This window comes from Lolium rigidum, chromosome 7 (assembly GCF_022539505.1).
Source record: "Lolium rigidum isolate FL_2022 chromosome 7, APGP_CSIRO_Lrig_0.1, whole genome shotgun sequence".
Lineage (NCBI taxonomy): Eukaryota > Viridiplantae > Streptophyta > Magnoliopsida > Poales > Poaceae > Lolium > Lolium rigidum.
This window is the reverse complement of record NC_061514.1, coordinates 357,368,419-357,393,497: the sequence shown is the minus strand read 5'-3', so window position 1 is coordinate 357,393,497 and position 25,079 is coordinate 357,368,419. Positions and strand designations below refer to the sequence as shown.

At 43.6% G+C, this 25,079-nt stretch overlaps 1 protein-coding gene and 1 long non-coding RNA gene across 2 annotated transcripts; both read left to right on the top strand.

Annotated features, from left to right (window-relative positions):
- Nucleotides 1-9,162: 9,162 nt before the first annotated feature.
- Nucleotides 9,163-13,619, top strand: LOC124673646 (galacturonosyltransferase 8-like). Its single transcript, XM_047209686.1, has 3 exons — nt 9,163-10,141; nt 11,970-12,493; nt 12,973-13,619. Exons 1-3 carry the CDS (start codon nt 9,163-9,165, stop codon nt 13,249-13,251), a joined length of 1,782 nt encoding a protein of 593 aa, XP_047065642.1. The 3' UTR covers nt 13,252-13,619.
- Nucleotides 13,620-15,649: 2,030 nt separating this feature from the next.
- Nucleotides 15,650-17,362, top strand: LOC124679529. The gene is made up of 3 exons (XR_006995007.1): nt 15,650-16,833; nt 16,924-17,019; nt 17,214-17,362. It is a non-coding gene; the product is annotated as an uncharacterized LOC124679529 (long non-coding RNA).
- The last annotated feature ends 7,717 nt before the right edge of the window (nt 17,363-25,079 follow it).

Genomic DNA, 25,079 nt, shown 5'->3' with positions numbered 1-25,079 from the left:
AGTGTTGACATCAAACACACAAAACCCAAAAGGGCGGGAAATGTTCTTTCAGCGCCGGCCTATGGTGTGGGGGGCCCTGGGCCTCCACTCCGTCTCCCCTTCGGTGTTCTGGTCCGTCTCGGTAAAATAAGATGTTTGGCTTTTGTCTCGTCGAATTCCGAGAATATTGCCCGAACAGCCTTTACGGAACCAAAAACGGCGAAAACGAGACCGGCACTTCGGCATCTTGTTAATAGGTTAGTTCCGGAAAATGCATCAAAATGATATAAAGTATGAATAAAACATGTAGGTATTGTCATAAAACTAGCATAGAACATAAGAAATTATAGATACGTTTGAGACGTATCAGCCAGCAGCATGCCAAGAAGGACGCTACCATTGCGCGTCTCCGCGCCAAGATAGTATCCTTGAAGGCAACTGTCAAAGCCCACGAGGACCATCTGACGGAGCTATCAGAAGAAGATGAAGACATTCAGGGAGGAGCAGCCTTCCTGAGTAATGATGAGGATTTCGAAGAAGATGAGAACGCTGATATGGAAGACTAGGAGTTTCTGGAAGCCAGAGAAGATGACCACATCCTGATAGATGTGGGTAGTGAGTAGTAGTAGTTTCACTTGATCACTTTCTTAGGTGTGACTTTGTATCAGGATCCCCTTGTATCGTAGAGCGAATGAATGGTTCTTAAAACCAACAGTGTGTTAGCTTTGTAATGTGTGATGTTTGGAATGAATGAAAAAGTGTTGTTGGTTTTACCCCCTCAGCACTACTCAAGTTTTGAAACTTTGTGAACTTTAACTCAAACAAACCATAGAAATTTCCCTCTTATCTTATCATCTACCTCAATGATCAGATGGCCCACCAACCCGCAGCACCAACCAAGACGCAATGATGCAGATGATCCAGATGATGATGATGGCAGACCGCGAAGCCGAGAGAGCTGAAAGACAAGCCAACATAGCTGCACTGCAATAGATAGCTCAGAACAATCAAGGCCACGGAAACCATGATCACCCTGGATCCAAGTTGAAGAACTTTCAGAACACCAACCCTCCTATGTTTAACAAAACAGAAGAGCCACTTGATGCAGATGACTGGCTCCAGACCATGGAGAACAACCTAGAAGTTGCGGGAGTTGAAGCCGCAGAGAAAGTACTGTTCGCCACCCACTACCTATCAGGACCTGCCAGAGCCTGGTGGACGAGTGCCCGCGCAATGAATGCCGGACAAATGATGACCTGGGAAGACTTCAAGTTGAAGTTTAGCAAGTATCACGTGCCCCAAGGACTAATTAAGAAGATGAGAGACGAGTTCCGCGAACTCAAGCAAGGAAGAATGTCCGTGGTGGAATACCGCGACAGGTTTCTTACTCTGTCAAGGTACGCCCCGGATGAGACCGACACCAATGAGAAGAGGAAGGAGAGATTTCTGAACGGACTACATGATGAAATACAAACTGTGTTAGTGAACATTCCGTTCGCTGACCTCGAAGCCCTGGTGGACTCAGCCATCCAGATGGAAGGAAAGCTGCACCAAGCCAACGAGAACCGCAAGAGAAGAATGATGAACCAGAATGGACCCAACAATGCACAGAAACACTGCAACAACTCAACTGGAGGATTTTCCCCAAGATACAACAAGCCCCCTGTTCAGACTTACCGTCCACACCACAACAACAATAATGGAGGACCCCCGAAGCCCGGAGGCAACAACAACAACAGCAACCACACCAACAACAACAACCACCCCAATGGTAACCACAACAACCCCAATACCGCCCCAAGGACCGGAAGCAACATTGTTCCCGTCAATCCCAAAGACAAGTCAACTGTGAACTGCTATGAATGTGGAGTTGTGGGTCACTACTCCAATGAGTTCCCCAAGAAGCTTGCCAAGATTGCCGCCAATACCGCTGCACCTGCTCAGCAACAGCGCCGCTTTGCAGCAAGAAGGAACCAGAACAATCGCAATGGCCGCCTCTACCACATCAATGCAACAGAAGCACAGGAAGCCCCTCAAGCCATGCCAAGTATGTTTTCCTGTTAAACCAATTGCTCAATCTCTCTTAGGAACCTAACTTTTCTTAAAATCCCGGGACGAGATTTGTTTAACGGGGAAGGGTTTGTAACATCCCAAAATTTTAAAACAAAGAGAAAATGAATTTCCCTTTTTTCCAAAAATGAGAACCAACAAAAACTTTTCTGAATGAGGTGCTATACATAATACTTGTGCCTGATAATTGTGTTATTACCATGATGCTTATGTGAACTACTTTGAAATATTCCAAAACCCTAAACCTCATCTCTCTTGTCACCATCCAATATAAAATAAATAAAAAGAATTGAAATTAAATAAGAAAAGGGCCTATGTGCCTATGGCTATTTTTGGTAAAACTTTTACCTAGGCTTTTCTACCTTGTTTAGAGGTTTTGAAAACATCAACAAACCTAACCTAGTACTTACCAACCAAATCAAGTGAGAAACAAAAATAAAATAAACATATGCATAGAGGCATATGTGGCACATAGCCATATTACCAAAACTTGACCTAAGCACCTCTACCTTGCCCAAAAGGGTTTGAAACCAACACTAAACCTCATCTAACCCTAAATGAACCCTACACCATGCCCTTTGATCAAATAAAAAGAAAAGGAAATAAAAATAGAAATACACATATGAGCCTAAGACTATATTTGAAAACTAGGTCTAGGACATGATCTACCTTTGCTAGATGGTTTGAAAATATTAAGAAACCCTACCTACTACTCAACAAATCCAATCCAAGGTGAAATAAAAGAAAATAAAGAAAAATCAAAATGTCCATAGAGGCATATGAGAGGAATTGGCAAAAATGTAAATTTGAGCAAATGACCTCAAGACTTGGTATGAATGGTTGGATCACTACCCTATACCATTTCAACACTCAACAACATCATTTGGGTCAAGAAAAATCAAATCAAAAAGCAAAGAAATACAAATTCCAAATTGCATGTGATAATGGTCACTTGTGCCATTTTTAATATCTTACCCACTTTGAGCCCTTTTATTAAGAGTTTCTTAAACCAAACCTTGCCAACTCTTTGCACCTCATCCAAGACCACATGAAAGTGAACAACTTGGTCAAAGTCAACCTTGCTGGTTCAAAGTCAAACTCTCAATATAAGCATGCCAAGATGCCACCTTGAAATAGATTCTAGATTACCCAAATATTTAGAATTGTCACAAATCAATTCCAAAACCCAAACCAATGCCACCATTTGATGCCAAACATTATTTAGAACCCAACCATGCAGAATTTTGGTCAAAATTCACCTCACAAGAGACTTTTGCTTGCCATGTATGTGGAGCACATAGAATAGAATTAGGGTACAACCACTATTTAACCACTATTCACCACCTCACCCTCTCTCTCTTGTGATCATCCATAGTACATTGTACCCCTAGCCACTCTCAATGACCTCATCTAGCCTTGCCATGATCACCTTGACACAAGGACACTCCATGTCATTGCATATGTCACACACATGTTGACATTGATCATTTGTGCATACCCTAGCTCACTCCCACCTTGCCCACCATGTCAAATAGCCTGGCCTCACCTCACAACAGCAGGCCATGCACTCAGAGACCAAATTTTTTTTCACAAAGGATCCAAGAACATGCCATGCCGGCCACCTTGATCACCAGCATGCCCAACCTGCCACCTGCCCACCTCACTTCCCCTCTCTCTCTGACCTTGCCAAACCAGCTTACCTCACCACCCTGCACCCACTGGCGCGAGCCCTGGCCAAGGAGAACACGACATCACCCAGAACGTGGCGCGCCCACGACGTCCAGGATGCGCCAGAGCATGCATGACCACGCTCTGGACGCGCCAGTACCTCTGCTCGCCCCGTCGCCTCACACTTTCCCCCGCTCTCTCCTTTCACCCACCTGCTCACCACGACCACAGCAACGTCCAGGACAACCTCAACGGCCCTCGCACGCCCTGTCGCCGTCGCCGTGGACGAAACCATCCGCCGCAGTACGCGGGTACGCGAGGACGATGGCGATACCACCGTCCTTCCCCTGCCACCCAAGGACGCTCCGCAGCACCGCCTCGACGTCGCCTACAGGATGCCACCATCCCTCTGGCCCAGCGTGACCTCCCTCGCCGTCATCATCGACGACCTGCCCGCACCCCACGGCCTCGCCTCGACTCTATAAAAGGAGGACGATTCCGCCTCCAATCTCCACACCAGTCGCCTCCCCTCTCGCCAATACCCCTTCCCCTCCTTGATTTAGCCCTCCTTCGCCGGAATTTCGCCGGAGTAGCCCGCCAGTACCTCGCAAGCTCGCCGACGAATTAGTCCACCCCTGCCGCTCCCTCGACCACCGTTCGCCTCGCCGTCGTCGACCACGTCGAACGCCACCGACGCCCAGCCTCGCCGGAGTCCAGGATCACCGTCGACCCCCTCCCTCCGCCGTGCCAGGGATCACCTCTCGCCGCCGACGACGACGACGATCGACCGTCGGATCATCCTCTAATCCTACGACTCACGTTAACAGGTACCGTTTCGGGTTTAAACGTCACTGACGCGTAGGCCCCACCTTGTCAGGCGGCCCGCTCGCGTCGGACGCGCAGTTGGGCCATCCCAACCCCTTCTCCTTTGTTCTGGCCCAATTCGTTTCCCGCCTAAGCCCAGTTAATTTGAATTCAATTTAAATCTTTCAGACAAATTGCTTGCAGATGCTTTATTTAAAATCAAATAACTTTATAAAATCAATCATGATGACTTTTGGGGTGATTCAAATTCTCATAATTCACATTTCAAATACTCTAATTGTTTATGTAAAAATAGGATAGGGTTGCTTCATATGATCATGGGATAGAATCAAGAATTGGCTATGTAGTCAATACTAGCCCATTTAAATTATTTCCAAATTTAGGATTTCAAATCTATGAGGTATAGCACCTTATTTAAATCATCTTCCCAAGTAGTATGAAGTAATGTGATGACCCTTGTTGCTTGGTCTCATATTTGCTCACTTGAGGATATTAAATCAAATAGGATTTCAATTGCATGAGGTATAGAACCTCATTTAAATTATGTTTCTCAAATAATAAGTGGGAAGTGTTGACCTTGGTCAACATGTGACCATACATTGTTAATTGAGATGGATTCTTCTCATTTAAATCTTGGTCTCAAGTAAATCAACATGAGGTAGTAACTATGGTCTAATTGAGCTCATAATGAATTATTTGAGGACATTAAATCATTACCTTGTTAGGATTAAATTGCATGAGGTACCTCACCTCATTTAAACCATTTTCCCAAATGATGATTATGAAGTGTTGACCTTGGTCAACATGAGTTCATATATTATCATATGAGAAAATTAAATCATAACAAGATTCAATGAGAGGAAATTATTTCTCCAAAGAATTAAATAGAAACCTTAGGCAATAAAACGACCTGGCAGGGCCTTAGCGTTTTTCCTGCCTTAGGCGCTTACGCGTCAAGGCCGGGGCATGATCTAAAAATGTTGCCATGGTTATTTGCGTCAGCGTGTGGCTATTTTTTCAGGTTGTGCAAACATACTGAATCCAAAAAGTTCATTTATACTTTGGTGCTTAATAGCCTATGAGCAATGTATGTATGTTTCCTCTTGCTGCTGATAGTTGTATCTGCTTTTGTGGTGTGTTCCTCTTAAATTTAGTGGTATATTTAAAACTTCAACTTCTCCCACAGATTCCTACAAAGAAGCATCTGCAAATGGAGGACAGAACCAGCAAATCAGCAGCAGCAGCACCAGAAGGGCATGGAAAGCTGCCTACAAAGAAGCTTGTTCCTACCAGGATTTACATGACCTCAGCGAAATCCCCAGCATCCAAAAAAGCTTCTTGACTGAGAGACTTTGGTCCATAGTATTTGAAACTCTTAGTGCTTTGAGTTCTGAATTTTTATCAACCATGATTGTCATGGGTATGCACTATGCAGTACTTTGGTTCATTATTTCTTGTTGGACTTGTGTGACTGTGCTATTATTAAGAATCCGTTGATTGATTTTTAAGAACTGTATTACCATCAAGCTTTCTTAAAGCGAAATATTTCCTGACCTGCAGTTTTATAGAACAGATACATACATGTATGTACTGAGCTCTGAATTATTTGGAGAAGGGGGAAACTCTGAACTTATATTGCTCAATAGAACTGAAAGCTAAAAATTTAACCAACGGAATACGCAATTCCTTGAGTCAGTGCAATACCTTCTTGCAGCTTTTTCTCTTCTTCGTATGCCTCTACTCCAAATGCCCCTTCCTGTACAGAGCCGGCGGTTGGCACACAGTGGAGGGCCGAGTTGAAGTAGGCCTCAACTGCCTCGCTGAATTCGAGTCGGCGGAGATTGCGTCGATTCCTCACCGTCGCCTGATAGAATGGCTGGCCGGCGCATCATGCTGCCTCGCCGTCTCAATAGAAGAGCTGAGCTGTCTGACTACCGGCGAATCCCGCTCCCTCACCGTCGCAATGGAAGAGCTCGCCGGCCACCGGTGCATCCTGTTGCCACGCCGTCTCCTGATTGAAGAGCTGGCCGGGGCCGGCGCATCCCTCTGCCCCGCCGTCGCCAAAGTGGATAAACCTATCCTCCGCCTTATCTCGGTGTCAATGAAAAAGCGAGCGTACCAGTGAACTGGTGTTTAATGCAGAGTATTGCTGTCCGGCATGTGTGTTCTGTGCAACGTGGCACCGTGGGATTCTAATCCCACTGTTTAGCTGGGGAAATCCCAAATTACGGGGGCTAATGAACACTTAGTGGCGCAGTTCATATCACGCTTCACAGCCAAATAAATAAGATTAATATTTTGCTCAGACCCTTCTACACATATTGCCGGTCCAGGTTCCCATAATTGCTTATTTTCTTTCAGAACAAAGAGAGTGACTGGTCTTTTGCTATATACTCCCTCCGTTCTTTTTTAATTGACTCGAATTTAGTACAAATTTGTACTAAATCCGAATCAATTAAAAAGGAACGGAGGGAGTATATGCATTTCCGTTTGCATTTGCACAGTATATATATTATATGATTAATTACTGCTCTTATAACTCCTGAATCTCATATTGCTTACAGATGGATTGGCGCACGTTTTTATACTGACAATTTTTGTTGAGCTGCACATAATTGTACTCTGTATGCTTGATGAGGAATTTATGTAGAAGCCAGTATTCCTTGCTATACAAATAGTGTCTTATACTTCATATAAATTATTGATGTCCCGGCGTGATCACTTAGGTTCTTACTGATTTTTTAACATGAAAATTATCCTTACATTCTTCTTACCAAATCTTAATGTAGATAAGTGTGAATACACCAATGGTAGAAAGTATTCTAGAAAACTCCAATGGTAGAAAAAATAGAAGCTCAAACAGGCTGATGCTACGAGCATGCACCAAAGGAAAAAAAATAGAAGGTTCCTTTTCACTGATCAAAGGTGTCCCAAGAAAAAAAAACGATAAATTGGAAGTTCTTAGTGACCCTTTCTTAGGGTGAAAGTATTGTAGAAATATTGTCACTTTTGGTGTCGAACTCCCCGTTTTTTCGTGTACAATGACAATGAAAGGTCTGTAATAGAAGCATTGCACTATTTTGCTATGTTGCAGATGGGATTGGTGATTTGTCGCTCATATGGGGGTTGGTGATTTTTAATTATTTTTTATAATAGGTGCATATGCACCTATAAGCCAAAACGCCACTTCCCTCATATGGTCATATCCTTAATCTGGGAGATAGTTTCATGTTTTCCTCCTGCTTTCATGTTGATTCATTCCAACATCTACCTGATGTTCTATATCATGTGGTCCTACTAGAATTTTGTTAGTACTACGAATTGCCACGTGGTTACTGGTATGTGTACTCTCTTTCCGTGTTTCTGTTATATCTACTTGCCGATTTGTTTACTTGATTTTGATTGTTTTTATTCAAAATCATTCCATGCTACTGCCTCATAGTATTTTTTTTGCGGGGGTACTGCTTAATAGTCACATTAACAATCTTGCCAAAAATAATAGGAGGATTTCAAAATAGCATTTTATCATCGATTGTATAAATACTAACCGTAGCGTTTTTCTCAGATTATTATCAAGTGTATTACAAAAGATCATGAGTGCGAAACGCCGGGGCCATGCTTGATGTTGCTTACATATTATCAATTTCTATAAATACTTAATATAGTGGTTTACAAGCCATTTACAAGGCCGGGGATGTGCGGCTGACTTGGGATTCCGGTTGATGCCCGAGGGCTATGACGGGTCCGCAGGAATGCTAACAAGGTCCATATGCAGCTTTTGTATATGTTTATTTTGTTGTTCCTTCCTTACTTAGAACCATTGACTGTTAGTTACTATATTATATTTCTCTATTTTCTTGGTTATATGCACGTGTTTGTTGCTCCATTTGTAATTTCGTGTGTTGTATCCTAACAATATTGTTTTGTAAAACCAAAGAAATATTTTATCATATTGGTGGTTAAATTTATCATCGTTATACAAAGTGAACATCGGCACAAGCTCCAGATTTTTTTTTTTTTTTTTTTTGAGAAACACAGTACAAACACAGGCGCTCACATACACGCGCATACACTCACCCCTATGAACGCACACACGCACACCCTACCCCTATGAGCACCTCCGGAAGACCGAGTCGGCGGATTGGATCTTGAAATTGACGAAGTCACCACAGGCGCCCATTGTCGATGGGAACGTCGCTCCCACTCGAAAGAATATTCCGCCTTTATGAGACATCACGGATGTCAAGCGCCGGGTTTGAACTCCAGTGGTCGAAGTATAACCACGCCTCCTAACCACCCAACCTCAGGTTGGTTCTCCACAAGCTCCAGATCTAAATCTAGTAGTATATGCAGTTCAATCTAGCGTTACAGCACAAGGTTCGGCTCGATCGCTTGAGCGATTTATAATTGTACCAGAATTCCGGCCGCCTCCCACTCCCCAAAGCGCGTGTTCCCGTGTGATTTCGACCAAAACCATTATCAGGTCGGCCCGGCATTTTATGGCCAGTCCACGTCAATCTGGTACGCCACCATGAGCGATAATCCTGATCATCATGCCAGTAGCTCGCAATTGCTATAACAAACCTAAACTGACGGCGCGGGCCCACGATCTAACCCCACATGTCAGTGGATGAGTGGGTTTACAAGGAATTGTCGGCGACGCGATTAGTCTTTTTTCTGGTTTATTATTTACACGACCACTGCCATATATCCTCTGCCACTACCCAAACCCAAACACTAATCTCTCCTCTTCCCCAAGCACACTGCTCTCTTCCCTGCTGTCCCCAATGCGACGAGCTTCCTAAGCTTGCGAGCACTAAACCCATGGACGCCGCTGCCGGGAGCTCCAGGCGCGCCGCCCTCCCCGTCACCGTCCTCGTACTCCTCCTCCTCGTCGCCGCCGCACCGCCTGCCGCAGGCGGCGGCGGCGGCGGGTCCGCTGCCGTGAACGGGGACCGCCTCCGCGCGGAGCAGATCCGGAAGCAGGCCTCGGACGCGGCCGCCTCCGCCGCCGCGCTCGCCGCGGCCTCCCGCCGCCTCCACCTCGACCGCGCGCGGCACCTCCGCCTCCTCTCCTCGCTCCACCGCAACCTCACCGCCACGCTCCGGGACCTCGCCTCCGCGTCCGTGCCCGACCCGGCCTCGTCCCAGGCCGACCGGGCCCGCCGGCTCGACCTCCAGGCCAAGGACCTGATCCGCGCCGCCCGCGCCGCCATCGCCGACGCCAAGCCGCTCTTCGACCCGCAGCTCAAAATCCAGCGCCTCAAGGACGCCATCTTCGCGCGCAACGAGCTGCTCGCGCGCGCCAAGAAGCGCGGCGCCTTCGCCTCCCTCATCGCCGCCAAATCCATACCCAAGCCGCTCCACTGCCTCGCCGTGCGCCTCACCGCCGAGCGGATCGCGCTGCCCGACAAGTTCGCCGACCCGAAGCCGCCGCCGGCAGCGCTCGAGGACCCAGCGCTATTCCACTACGCCATCTTCTCCGACAACGTCCTCGCGGCCTCCGTCGTCGTCCGCTCCGCCGTCGCCAATTCGCAGGACCCCTCCAAGCACGTCTTCCACGTTGTCACGGACCGAATGAACCTCGGGGCTATGCAGGTTTGTCCGCGATCCACTTTCTCCATCTCGCTCGCAGATGTGTATCGCTATCTACGCATACCATTCTAATCCTACTTCATAAATACCAAGACTGTAGTGAGTGATTGTGTGTCAACCCAACCGTGACCACCAATATTCACCATGTCTAAATGAAATCCTGACATTTACTAGTTCGTTTAATCAACTTTTTTGCTGATTGAGATCCTGGAAAAAACAAGAGATTGGTTTGTCTTGATGTGATGCTATCTAGTGCATTTGGCAATTGGCATGGTTATTTACTAGCAACACTACGCAAGACTGGCTTAGATTCTCATTATTCATTTCCCCAGAGATTTGGCAGATGACATGTATAGCTGCAAGGAGTTCCTTAGCGTAATACAAGTAACATAAATTGGCAGATTCTTGTAGTACCAATCTTGCCCTGTCTGATTAAAGAGACAGACAGTAGTAACTATATTGTAGTTCACTCTTAATGTGTACCCTTGCGACTAAAAGACATAACGGTTGCAAATTAGGATGAAGGTCATCTGGGTTGTGCTGGCTTCTCTCTTAAAAGCTACTCATTTGTTGGGAGAAACACTATCGTCATTGCCACAATTTCTTGACGCCCCTGGGAAATCTGCAGCTATTTCAGCCTCCTTGTGGCGGTCTTGCACAAAACATTTCAATAATCAACACACTCTGGTTGCTGTAAAATGTTGCCACTTGTTGGATTGACTGGTGCTATGGTTTCAATCTGTAAAGGGGGAACTAGTTGCATTTTTATATGCTGGTTCAACAAGCTTAATGTTAGATTCGGTAGAGGTGGAGAGGTGTCAGAACCAAAGTGAAAATGACTACGTAAAACTGTTTAATAGCTGGCTAAAAATAAGCATAAAACTGGAGTAGAGTTTGTATCTGAACCCAAGGTTGGTTTAGGCATTGATAATAGACTTCCAACTTCAGATTCACCCTGGAAGATTATTTAGGCATTGGTAGTAGGCTTGAACTTCAGTGTCACCCTGGAAGATGATAGAGGCATTGATGCCTGGGCATTCGGTTTTAACCGAAATTTCGGTTCGGTTTTCCGGTTTTTTCTAAAATTCGGGTGATAAGAAATGATAACCGAAATTATATCGGTTTTCTTGTTAACTGGTATTTCGGTTAACCAATAATTCGGTCCGGTGTTCGGTTTTTAACCAATATGACATAGACTGACACAAAATAAAATGGCGGGAGCCTACAATACGTGGAGCTAGCCAGTCGTGCGTGCGTGTTGAGCACGCACACACCACTGCTTGTAGAAGTAACCATAGTCAAGTGCACAGCGCTTAGCAAAAAAAAAAACATAGCGCCTATCAAAAATCAAGATGAATGCATGTGTAGCAAAGAAAAGGAATGCAAGATGTGTGTATATACATCGCACGTGCATGGGGCTGCTAGAGTGCTTAGTCGTTGAGAAAGAGATAAAGAGACCTGATAGCAATACTTTGGTATCCCGGTTTTGGTCGATTAGGGTTCAAAACCGATTGAAATTGATAAATTCGGTTTGTCACATTTACGCACCGAAATTAGTCTCGGTTACTTCTGTTTTGGTGTATTCGGTTTCGGTTCCGGTTAATTCGGGTTCGGTGTTCGGTTTTGGTTTTTTATGCCCACCCCTCACCCCAGAAGCATAGGACTGACTTCATAGACATGCAATGTGGTTGCCACTTGCCAGTATGTGTAGGTCTTCTTTCGAGCTGTTCCAGTGTCTGTCTTTAGTGGTTTGCGCCTTGAATAAATTGTTCTAGATTCTGTGGTTCTAATATTTATCAAAGTGGCTAAAGTTATGCCATCCATCCGTAGAGTGATAATCCGCCTAATGGACTTACAAGGGGCACACTATGAGGTCAAAGCATATGAAGATTACAAATTTCTTAACTCTTCATATGTTCCTGTGCTACGGCAACTTGAGTCGGCGAACCTCCAAAAGTTCTATTTTGAGAATAAGCTTGAGAATGCCACTAAAGATGCTAGCAATATGAAGTTCAGAAATCCCAAGTACCTCTCGATGCTCAACCACTTGCGGTTCTACTTACCTGAGATGTATCCAAAGCTGCAGAAGATTCTTTTCTTGGACGATGATGTTGTGGTACAGAGGGATCTTACAGGATTGTGGAAGATTGACATGGATGGAAAGGTGAATGGAGCAGTAGAAACATGCTTCGGATCATTTCATCGATATTGGCAGTATATGAACTTCTCGCACCCCCTTATCAAAGAGAAGTTCAACCCTAATGCATGTGGATGGGCTTATGGCATGAACTTCTTTGATCTTAATTCTTGGAGGAGGGAAAAATCTACTGAGCAGTACCATTACTGGCAGAATCAGGTATGTTTCCTAGCAGAACCTTGATATTTTGTTTCTTTCATTGCTGGAATTTTAAGAATTTGCATTGGTAACAATGAATGTTTCAACAATTGGCCTAAAAAATTATACAAGAGAAACTTTGTTCATGATAGATGACGATAGCTCAGATTACTTTATATAGTAAATTATAATTGAATATAGTTGAGCTGTCACTTCCATCTTGTTATTGTATATATAGGTATGGCTGGTTAAAGAGTTAAGGTTAATTGTTATATCTTCTTATCTCACCAGGAAAGTAAGATAATTGACTGAAGTTAGCATTTCTATGTCCTCTGAGGCTATAGGCTAGTACAGGAACATAAATGTTTGTATTCCCCTTGAAACTGTAGTCTTTTTTTGTTCAAGACACCATAGTTCACCGTGACTTAATTTTTATATTGAATTGCGCATATCTGATCCACGTATATGTATTGATTTCCTTGCTGGCTATGTTTCTTCAGAATGAGAACCGCTTATTATGGAAGTTAGGAACATTGCCCCCCGGTTTAATCACATTCTACTCGACCACAAAGCCTCTGGACAAATCTTGGCATGTTCTTGGGCTCGGGTATAATCCAAGCATCAGCATGGAGGAGATCAGAAATGCTGCTGTTGTGCATTTCAATGGTAACATGAAGCCTTGGCTGGATATTGGTATGAACCAATTCAGGCACCTTTGGACAAAGTATGTGGATTATGGCGACTCATTCATTCGCCAGTGCAATTTTGCACCACCATAGAAGGAAGCCATTGCTGTCCTTGTACTGCATCGGAAGAGGTTCGGAGATCAGAACTAGGGAGCATTGCAGCATGAACACATGTGTGCTGGCGTGCTGTTTCTGTTGAAATCCAAGGAGTTTGATAAATATAACTGGAGCTATGAGATTCTTTCTAGGTTTATTTGTTACATTGATGATCAAGTTGCGATGAAAATACCGTTGATAACCTGAACATCATTTTTCGTCACGTATTTATGTATACTGAACAAATCTTGGCATGTTCTTGGGCGTTGTGTGGCCAGGTCGTGCTATATGTATGTATGTATACTGAACAAAATTGTGTTGTATGTTCATTCTCAATCGGTAAAGCAAGTACTCTTACACGAGAATGAGTTTTGGTGATGTGTAGAAGAGAATGAAACGGGAGTATGTGCCCTCTTACACGAGGTAGCAACACGTAACTTGTTGCAGACATATTACTAATACTACATCACTCAGTTTGTGTGCCGTTCTCTTGCCGTTTTTCAGTATTAGCTACCCCATCCGTCTAGCTAGATAGATCTGAATTAAAATAAATATCCGATATTCTTTTAGGATAGAGATAATCTTTTATCTCTTAATAGGAGACCCCTACTACATGATTTTTCTCAACATGCAAGCATGCCACATCAACTTTACACATCAGCTATTTCCATTCAATTTATCTATTTCTCTGAAAATTCCACCTTCTTCAGTTATTCTTAATGTTTTACATACCAAGCGTGCACCCTTCGTCTCCACAACATTTCATCTCCGCATCTTCCATTTATGGGTCTTTTCAGCTCCTCCACTACGTATACCACTCAGACTTCCTTTTGGCTATTATATAAGACTCCACTCTCCAGTCCGTGGAATCCCCAACGTCTTCGTCTCCTACCGATTTGCTCAGGCAGTGAAGAATTCCAGCATATCGTTTCCTGACTCCACGAGATTTGTCTTCCACCGTGTCCGATGTATAGTTGTACCAAAGCACCATTGTGTTGGAGTCCAACCTCGGGCGTCTCCATGCCGAGCTCTGCCCAACTGCGAGGTCACCCTCCAAGGCCCGTAGCAGGCCGTGCTGCACCCATCCTCTAGCTCCAGGACACCGGCCTCGGCGTGCAGGAGTTCATCAAGGGCATGATTGAGATGGCCTCTCTGTACGGCGTCAATGCACATCCAGCCGTCTTGAGCTTTTTTGCCTTCAGGCGCGTCCTAGCAAGTTGTCGCCAACGGCGGCCACACAAATCCGTGGCTGACCGTTGCATATTTGGGCTTCCTTCCCCATGTATATGTATTGTTAATTTTCTTTGATAGTAACATTCCTGCTCTCAACTTTCATAGGGTGGTGTCACTACAAGAAAATCATCACCTAAAGACGCTGAATATAAGACGCATTTGTTTTCGTCTCTAGAATAAGGAGCCGGCTCATCGTAGGGACGTTCCTTTAGACGCTCCACATAACGTCTCAAGATTTCTATTTATTGACTAACCAAATAAATGAATTTGCAAATTTGTGGGTATTAGAGACGAATTTTGGGACGTTTTGGAATGCGTCCCTACAATTTACCTAGCGATGGTTGAAAAGTTAATTTTGCGCTGCTAAAAGATCACTACGAGATTGATAAATGTGTAGGAAATACGGAGTGGCTGGAGGAAAAATAGGCTTGTGGAGAGATGAAAGGGCCTGTGCTAAATACACTTTGGACGATAATTAAATAGAATCTAAATTCAAACTGTTGACTAAAATTATGTTTCACGCGATCCTCAATAGGTTTTGAACTTTGTCCAGATATGTATCTCCGAAATCAGAAACCAAAGTGAACTTCCGAAAAATAATACAGATAAATATGATACTTATACTTCTTTTTAGGGGAAAATATGGAACTTATACAAAAGGAAAATGTCATATAACAAGAAACAACAGAGGCATAATACTACACCAGAAAATTTTCAATTATTTTCTCAAAATTTTGTCTTGTTTTCTTTTGTGGATGAATTTATGATGACAATGACGAGGAGGAGCTTAGTGACATCGGGGTCGGAGGTCGTGCTGCTTAATTCGACTTCATTGTCTCATTTGTAAGAATGCAATAATTTTTTTATAATTATATTGAAAAGTTATTTTTCACTTAGAAATGAAATATTTTTTTTTATTTTGGCGCTAACTTTGTTAGTTTTACCGCTTAAGAAAAATAGTAATCCCGAATCGATAACTTTGGTTGTTTTGCCGCTTAAGATTAGAATTTCTGGTTATTTTTTCCTGGCGCTAACTTTGGTTGTTTTACCGCTTATTAAGAGCTCAAAAAACTCCCGCTTATGTTTTGAGAAAAATCTGTAATATATTTCCCCTCGCCTCCATCGTTTCATTAGACCAACAGGGAACCCTCGCATGCATCTCTCCAGCCGCCACCGTGAATAAAAGTTTGGATCCGCTGCTTATCAAGATCGGATCTGCTGCTTATCAAGATCGGATCTGCGGCTGCGTGCCTCCGCCCAGGTTCGTGCTCCCTCAAATCCATCTCGTTTACATTTTGTACCACTAGGGTAAGCCAGTGAAGGCGGCGCCGCCGGTGCCATCGACGATTATCGACAGCGAAGAGGTAGGCGTTGCTTCGGTGGGTGTGTGCTTGCGCCCTGGGTGGGGTACATGGTGCAGGGGGTCTCGTGGATCCATCTCGTGTAAAACATCGGCAACTTCTGCAACAAAAAAAAAATGATGGGATTGTGGTTGTGAGATTGGCGATGAGAAAATCTCGTTCTTTGTTCAGCATCTGCTGCACATCTTTTCTATTTATGTATCTTTTGCAGGGATTGGGGAAATATGGCCTGGAATAATGTGGAATTTCAAGTGCTAAGACTATTTCCATCACACGGCTGTATCGATCAGATTAATTAAGGTGCTAGTATATTTTTAATTGGCCGTATCCATGCGTCGCCTCTGATCAATTTAGGTGCTAGTACTCTTTTCCAAACCATACTTCTCTATTCTATTCTGTAGAGCACACAGCCACGTGAAAGTAGGGTCGATAGGAAGACTAGAAAATCTGCGCATAATGTTTGTAGTAACTTATTTGCTTAGCCTACATTAGTGACTGCGTTGTAGTTCACTTCCACAGCCTAAACTTATTTGCAGGAACCTGAACTTGTTTGCTCATAGCATATCAATCTATTGTTGCTCTAGACAGATCAAATGATTATTTGCTAATAGCAATAATATGTTGAATGTATTGATCAATTTGGGCATGTGACATGTAATGCATAACATAACCAAATTTAAGTGTTCCTATTTCTGCAGATTCATAACCACAACGTGCTAATTCATTTATTTCAGCCCATATGTTAAGACAAGAAAACCTGAGTTCAATCAAATTACATTACTGAATTATGAGTCACACCTTTGCATTATAGAAAGGCTGACTGATTTTGCATTCCTGTAGGAAAGATATTATGTCAAGTATACCTCGATAACTACGAAAGATCAATTTTTCAGAACAGCAAGGAGAAAATGTAGAGCTCAGATGGTTTACAAGGTCCTCCTGCGATAATATATTACCAGGCATACCTCATGAATCTACTAAACAGGTACATGCTATTGTGGATTTGCATTTGGAATCAGTGTGGTCGTATTGTTTACTTCAAGTAATATTATTGATTATGTTTGTTCATTAACAGTTGCAGCAATTGAGTATGGACTTGCTAACCTGGCAACACGTGTACAGAGGATATCTTTAAATACATCTTGTCATTATGAAGATATTGCCAATACACGTAAGTTAGGCAACATCAGTTTCTAGACATTTGATCATGCTCACAAAAGGATGCAGTTTGTAGCCCAGAATAGAAGATATTTCTCATGCAGGATTAGTCGTACATCCATTTATTTATTTAATCAACTAAACTTGTCATCTGGCCCTCTACTGATTCCACGGAGTTTCTCACTATGGCTGTGACCTGCTTTTCAGGTTAAATCTGGAACAAAGTAGGACTGAAATGAACGAAGATGGACGGGCAAAGCATTTGTTTCTGCCTCATAAATCTATGGAGAGATATTTACTATCATTTTTGAGAGATAATTGCAATATAGGATTTTTATGTTTTTTTCCCGTCCATGATCTTTCCCAATGTATCTGTGAATTATTAATATGGATATTCTGTCCAGTTTTGATTTTCTTTTGATATTAATGAATTTATTCTAGTTTGCTCGTGCTAGTTGAAATAATGGTCCTTGGCTTGTACGTGAACCTAAATATGAAGAGAAAAAGTCAGTTTTTATTTGAATTTCCAAGTAAAAATAATTTTGGCAACACATATCTATTTTGAGACGCTATATCCAAAATATTGTATGTACAAGTAAAATATTGTATGTACAAATAAAATACTTTATGTACATATATATATACATAATTTGTATAAGAATGAGCACCCTATACATACGTAATAAGTATGGACTCATGTATAATGTAAACATGAATAAAGCATCTCTAAAATATATTGAGACGCAAACTTGGCGTGTCTATTAAAACGTCTCTACGTGGGTAGACATGCTTTCGAGTGTCACTATGAAAGCGTCTTTATGTACTTAGACACGCTTAGCAAGCGTCCTTATGTTATTTGAGACGGTGCATAAGGAGACGATCCTATGACGCTTTATGAAAGCGGCTATACAACCCTCTAGAGATGAAATATCACGTCTTTAGCATTTAAATTTAGCGTCTCTACATGTCTGTTATGTTGTAGTGTGTGCAGGGGCAGTGTCAGCCTATGTGGTCACTTTGCTACGTGCCAAATTCTCGATGGAATTGCACCGAGGACCAACACATGATATGCGCCGTGAGATTGGTAAGAAAATATTGGTTGTACCATATTGCAAACTTCTCATGTCCATCGATATTCTATAGTACTAGCACACCACATTTCCATTTACATAAGAATATGAATAGTTTGTTAATTCTTTTATCTATGCAGGTCAAGATTATGTACCTCTTAACCTCAGCGAGTTGCTTTCCTTTTATAACACTCTGTCAAGCAAAATTTAGGGAGCACAACATTAAGTAATTCATTACTTGGCAGATCCTATAAAACCTTACTTTTCCGCATTGCCTCCTGGATATATCATATTTGTGATCATGAAAATTTTGGTATTAATGTGGAAAGCCCAAACTGTGTGCAAGCGAAAATCTTTTGCAAAACTATTTGTTCTTTTCCTGATTCTTCCAAAGGAAAACCATGTTACATTCTAAGTATATAAATTTTATACTGAAGTTATTTAATCATATGTGCTTAAATATTCTTTTATAACTAAAAAATGTTCATTCAGGTTAGTCCCTAAGTACCTTTTCTATTTTCATCTTCCAGCTTAGTACTAACATAGATGCCAACTCTTTATGGACTTGAGGTTGCTATAGGTGTTGGTATGGCTGCATTAAAATAATTAAAACAACGTCACATTTCTTTGTGCTAATCTTTCTTGGCAAGCAGTCCTGTATGAACCGCATTTGTCTCCTTTTGGTTCGTGGCAGAGCATTATCAATTTAAGGAGAATTGTACTTACAGGAGCAGACAAACTACTTAGAGAAATTATGTTTTTTGTTTTCCTACATTAAGCGAAGAAAAATAGTTATGGTACATGTAGATTCAGATTTCTAATATTTGTATTTGGTCTCAAATTTTCTGACAATTGTGGATATGGAGAAGAAAAAGACCATTAGCAATCTTGCGCTCATTTCACTTTGTATATAGTGCTTAGTTGACAATGTTAAGTTTGATTATCATGCATGATAGCATAGGAGATGATTATTCCATTAGTTGATCATAGGTAACTAAACCATCCATTATAACTTTATTTTTTAAAGTGCCCGCAACAACGTGCGGGGTATCATCTAGTACTATTAACTAGTACTACCTCTATCCATAAAGTATGCCTTAGATTTGTCTAAATTTGAATGTATGTAGACACTAGCATTTAGTGATTTATCTATATTTAAATAAATACATTTTCATGGACGATGAGAGTATTAGCAATGATCCTCAACTCGATAGCAAGTATTTTAGACATCAATGTCAGGACTATCAAGCAACCGTGCTTGTGCTGTTTTTTTTTTTGAACACAAGACGGGGTCAAACGACCCTAGCGGAGCAACTTGCATTAATGCACATGTGGCAGGTACAAATTACAGTAAGGTCCCTTGTCATCTCTTGCCCTAAAGAACCAACTATTTAAAGAAGAGACCCTACAATTTACAAAAAGCACCTTGGATAAAGAAGAGGAAAAGCAATTAAGGGCCTTGGTGCCTCTGCCACCACACGCCGGTGAGCTCCAGGTGTCTCCGCCGAGCTTAGAGAGCAGCATGGTCGAATACTCTTCTCCGGCGAGAAGATCCAGCCGCTGGCAACCACCAGAAGACCGGGGACGCACCACTTGGCCTTCTGGAAGCGTCGAGCACCAGCAGAAGAATCGGAGGGCCTCCGAACCAGAGGTTGAAGATGGGCCACCTTGTTGGCCGAAAGTCACGGCGACGAGCTCATCGCCGTGTGTTGCGCTCGGGGAAGAAAACCTGCTCCAGGACTCCACTCCGTCGATTTTTCAACCACAACGCCGATGAGGATTTCTTCTTCTTTTTCCACCACCATGGTGACCAGGAAGAAGAATATCCAAGCCCACTCCGCCCAGATCGAGAGAAAGGAAGAGCTTTATTTGGGGGGTCGTGGAAGCGCCGCCACCGTCCGCCTCTGGCTCCCCATCGGAGCACCGCACCCAGCCACCACACCACCACATGCCACCGGGAGCAGCCCGAGCTCCACCATGGCCAAGCCCCCGAGGGCATAACGGCAAACTCCACAAGGGTAAATCCTAAAACTAGACTAGATCTGAGGCTAAACCAAAACCTATCTACTCCGGCATCCATCTTTGAACAACTTCGGCTGGCTACTCCGACGGAGAGGGCCTCAGAGCCCGGCCGACGGAGGTCGACCCTCAAGGTCCTGTAGCAGACGGGAGAGGGGAAGGGGGGGGGGGGGGGATGAAGCCACCGAAAAGTCCCGTCTGCTTGTGCTAATTGAAAGGCATCAGATGTCAAACACACAACGGTAGGAATATATGAATCCGGTTGACATACATAAAGATTTCTCTTTTTTTAATAACTAGATATAGATTTCTCTCATTTTGTAAAGCCGTGCTATGATTGCTTCGACCCCTGCAGGGATGTAGACTGTTCGGAGGGATAGATAGTGCAATTCTTTGACTTGAGGCTTCTGAACAGTCAGCTTGTTGTTAAACTGCTCCTGCAAGGACCTATCAACGCCTTAGAGTAAGTACAATAAGGCTGATTCAGCAGGTTATAAGAATTAAAATAGTGTTATTTTGCTTAGGTGGATAAGAGAAGTGGAGAGAAGAGAGATGGGCTCTCATGCAAGAGCCAGCTCTTGCACGTGCTCCTAGTCACTTTGTGAGTATGTGTGGTGGGCCTTTTACACATAAAGTTACCAATCCTTAAAGCCAACTATTGTACAAGTTAGCTATAAGCTGACTATAGCTGGCCTTATAGCCAGCACCCGGGTGCACTATTGGAATTGCTCTTAGCAAGTTTATTAGTAACGCAGAAATTAATTACAGAATTCGTTTCATTGCACCATATGAAAAACGCAGGAAATTTCCATAGAGATTGAGTGCATGCTATAGTTGTCATAAACATATAGAAATTTTCCAAGAGGTTAGACCTCTTGCTAGAAATCCTATGAAATTGTAATATAGAAAAGCAATCCATAGTAATTTTGGAGGGTTCAATCATTTGAATCAAATGGCATGTATAGAAAAATTTCCTATGGATAAGAAATCCTAATATTTTTTTTAAATCCTTTGAATCAAACAAGCCCTCGAGTTGATGTATTCCCACAGTTTTCAAAGTTTGAATTAGTCCAATAAACTAAAAAAATGCTATTTTTCTGTTCCAAATTAAGTGAACCAATTTTATATAGATGCAGCCATATAGACGTATTAGAATACATCTAAATATGTCAGCGTCAATTAATTTGAAACGAAGCTGGTACTAGATTAATTATTGTCTAATCCTGCTTCATGCAATTTGCAGACCAAACATGTTTGATGTGTCGGGTGTGCCTCCACGGGCACACAAACTTTTTTTTTAGGTAAACACACTTTATATTAGGTTAGCAAGTTGTCTTATTAAAAATCTTTCAGTCCCCTTCGGTAACCTGGTAAGAAAAATAGTGCGTAAAAAACTTGCTGCCAACCGTCACAAGATTGTTGCATCATTAAGGAGGGATTGGAGAAGAGAGCTAGGGGGTTCATTGACACAAATACAAGAAGTTCTAGACATAAAATTAACTATCTCTAGCAATATCATGGGCCACTTTGTTCATCTCCCTCCTACAATGCATAAAATCAGCTACACCAATAATTCCTGCATACGTCATGATTTCAGCGTATATGACCGTTGCATCGAGTTTATATCCTTTGTTCACCTGCGCAAAGGTGAATCACCTCCAAAGCATCTGACTCCTTCAACAGAAGTATAACCAAGATCTCTTACCAGTTTTAAGCCGTGCAACATGGCAAGGGCTTCCGCCATGATAGCCTTTTTTTTTGGAACAATTATTAGACAAATAAGCCGCCTCATTAAAAATCTTCCAGTCTTCCAATCTCCTTCAATATCCTGGAAGGAAAAGAGTGCATCAAAAACATGGCAAGGGCTTCCGCCATGATAGTCACCATGATAGTCAAGGAGTCTTCCTCACGGGCACACAAACCTGATTCATGTGTCCCGCACGTCTTCGTATTTGTTTAGGTAACCGTGCACAATTTTTTTTCATAGCAGCACCGGATGGGCTGGACGGGGCTTGCCTGCTCCCTAGATTTGCTCCCATCCGTGCTCCGCAGGTAAATCACCAAGATCAAACGTCTCCCTGTGTTTGTCTCTTCATTATTGTTTCTTTCCAAAACGGATCACACTGCTCCGCATGGAGGAAGAGGGAAATACGGCTGCTGAAAAAAAAAGATTGGAAAAGAAAATTAGTCTAGGCCGTGCGACGGTGAATGAACGGAAGGGAGCACAGATACAGATGGGAGCAAACCTGCGGAGCAGGCAAGCCCCGTCCGGATGGGCTGGGGCCAATAGCTCCTATGCGACACAGTTGAGTGAAATTCTCCACGGTGCGATGTTGTTGGCTCAAATAGCTACCATGCGTCGTTTTTTATGCTTCAAATAGCTCGCATGCGATAGGCAGCTGACGCGGGTTAAGAAACTTAGTTAGGATGCGATTAGGTTAGGACAGTGAGGGTTATAACAAGTGGGGTCCACCATGGTCAGAGTCAACCGTTCACGAGTGAGGGCCCCGCACGTCTCAACGGTCTGCTCGACTCGCGCGTGGTGAACTGGGAACAGCGGCGAGCGGCGGCGCCCTGGGCTTCTTCTCCGACAGCGGCCCTTTTTCATCTCAGCGGCGGCGGAGCGTCTATCTCGGCGGCGGCGGAGCTATTGCAGGTGAGTAATTGCAAAACCCTAGTCTCATACCCCTGGATCTTGGCCTGATTTTCTTTTTTGTTGCCGATTTAGAATCTGCGTATACGGGCGGATCGAGAGGAGCGCGGGCTGAATCGGATGGAGGGACGAGACGGTGCTTCAAATCGGTAATGCGCCCCTTCTTTTAATGTTATCGTTACCGATTTGGGGCCGATTTGGGGATCAATTGCTTACGCCGCCGCTGCCCACCATTGACAGGGAGATGCTGCGCCCGATTCTGCCACGCACATTCGTAATTACGATCGAATTTTTTCCATGTAAAGCCAAGTTGAGTGATGGAAGCGTCCAAGACATTGCAAATAGCACCGTGAGGTTGGCTCTTGATCTTGAAGATGTTGATCCGCAGGAATTGGAGGGAAAGGAGGAGGAGGCCGTGCGCAATCTGGTGGAGAAGATAGGGGAGAAGATTGTTTGGGGTCCCGAACAAGAGGTGTCTCGTGCTACGGTTTGACAACTATAAGGGTGAATATGTGAGAATTGAAGATGGAGAATCTATGGTTGCTGAAATTGATCGTCAAGAAGGGTGAGAAAGCAATCAAGTAAGTTTTCATGTGAGCTTATTGATCTACAAACAAATTCCAGAGTAGGTTATGTGCCATCAAAGATGGCTGCACAGATGCAAGATGATGAGTGGGCTTCACAAAGGAGGGGGCAGATGTTGGCATTGTTCACTGAACCGACAATACTAGCTGAAGATATAGGGGCTGATGCAGATGCAGAGGAGGGAAACCATGGTGCTCAAAAGATTGTTGTTGACTGGAATGTAGTAGAGTTAAATGAAAAAAAAACAGATTTAGTCATTGCACCAATATCTGACATTGAAATGGCCAAAATGTTTGGCATTCCAGTTGATGATAGAGATGAAGGCCGTGCAACTGAGGATGACAGTTCTTTGCCTGCAGATGGTAACACAAATGCAGGCCGTGGAAATGAGGATGAAGAAGACCTGATGAGTGATGGCGTGTATTTCACACGTTCGTTGGGCAACCCCAAGAGGAAGGTATGATGCGCACAGCAGCAAGTTTTCCCTCAGAAAGAAACCAAGGTTTATCGAACCGGGAGGAGCCAAGAAGCACGTTGAAGGTTGATGGCGGCGGGATGGGGAGTGCGGCGCAACACCGGGGATTCCGGCGCCAACGTGGAACCCGCACAACACAACCAAAGTACTTTGCCCCAACGAAACGAGTGAGGTTGTCAATCTCACCGGCTTGCTGTAACAAAGGATTAACCGTATTGTGTGGAAGATGATTGTTTGCAGAGAAAACGATAAAAACAAGTATTGCAGCAGATTTGTATTTCGAGTATTAAAAGAATGGACCGGGGTCCACAGTTCACTAGAGGTGTCTCTCCCATAAGATAAAAGCATGTTGGGTGAACAAATTACGATCGGGCAATTGACAAATAGAGAGGGCATAACAATGCACATACATGACATGATAAGTATAGTGAGATTTAATTGGGCATTACGATAAAGTACATAGACCGCCATCCAAGCTGCATCTATGCCTAAAAAGTCCACCTTCGGGTTATCATCCGAACCCCTTCCGGTATTAAGTTGCAAAGCAACGAGACAATTGCATTAAGTATGGTGCGTAATGTAATCAACAACTACATCCTCGGACATAGCGCCAATGTTTTATCCCTAGTGGCAACGAGCACAACACAACCTTAGAACTTTTCTGTCACTCGTCCCGGTGTCAATGCGGGCATGAACCCACTATCGAGCATAAATACTCTCTCTTGGAGTTAAAAGCAAAAACTTGGCCAGAGCCTCTACTAGTAACGGGAGAGCATGCAAGATCATAAACAACACATATGTAATAACTTGATAATTAACATGACATGGTATTCTCTATCCATCGGATCCCGACAAACACAACATAGAGTATTACGGATAGATGATCTTGATCATGTTAGGCAGCTCACAAGATCCAACAATGAAGCACAATGAGGAGAAGACAACCATCTAGCTACTGCTATGGACCCATAGTCCAGGGGTGAACTACTCACTCATCACTCCGGAGGCGACCATGGCGGTGTAGAGTCCTCACGGGAGATGAATCCCCTCTCCGGCGGGGTGCCGGAGGAGATCTCCGGAATCCCCCGAGATGGGATCGGCGGCGGCGGCGTCTCGTAAGGTTTTCCGTATCGTGGTTTTTCGCCTCAGGGGTTTCGCGACGGAGGCTTTAAGTAGGCGGAAGGGCAGAGTCGGAGGCCTGACGAGGGGCCCACACCATAGGGCGGCGCGGGCCCCCCTTGGCCGCGCCGCCATGTGGTGTCGCCACCTCG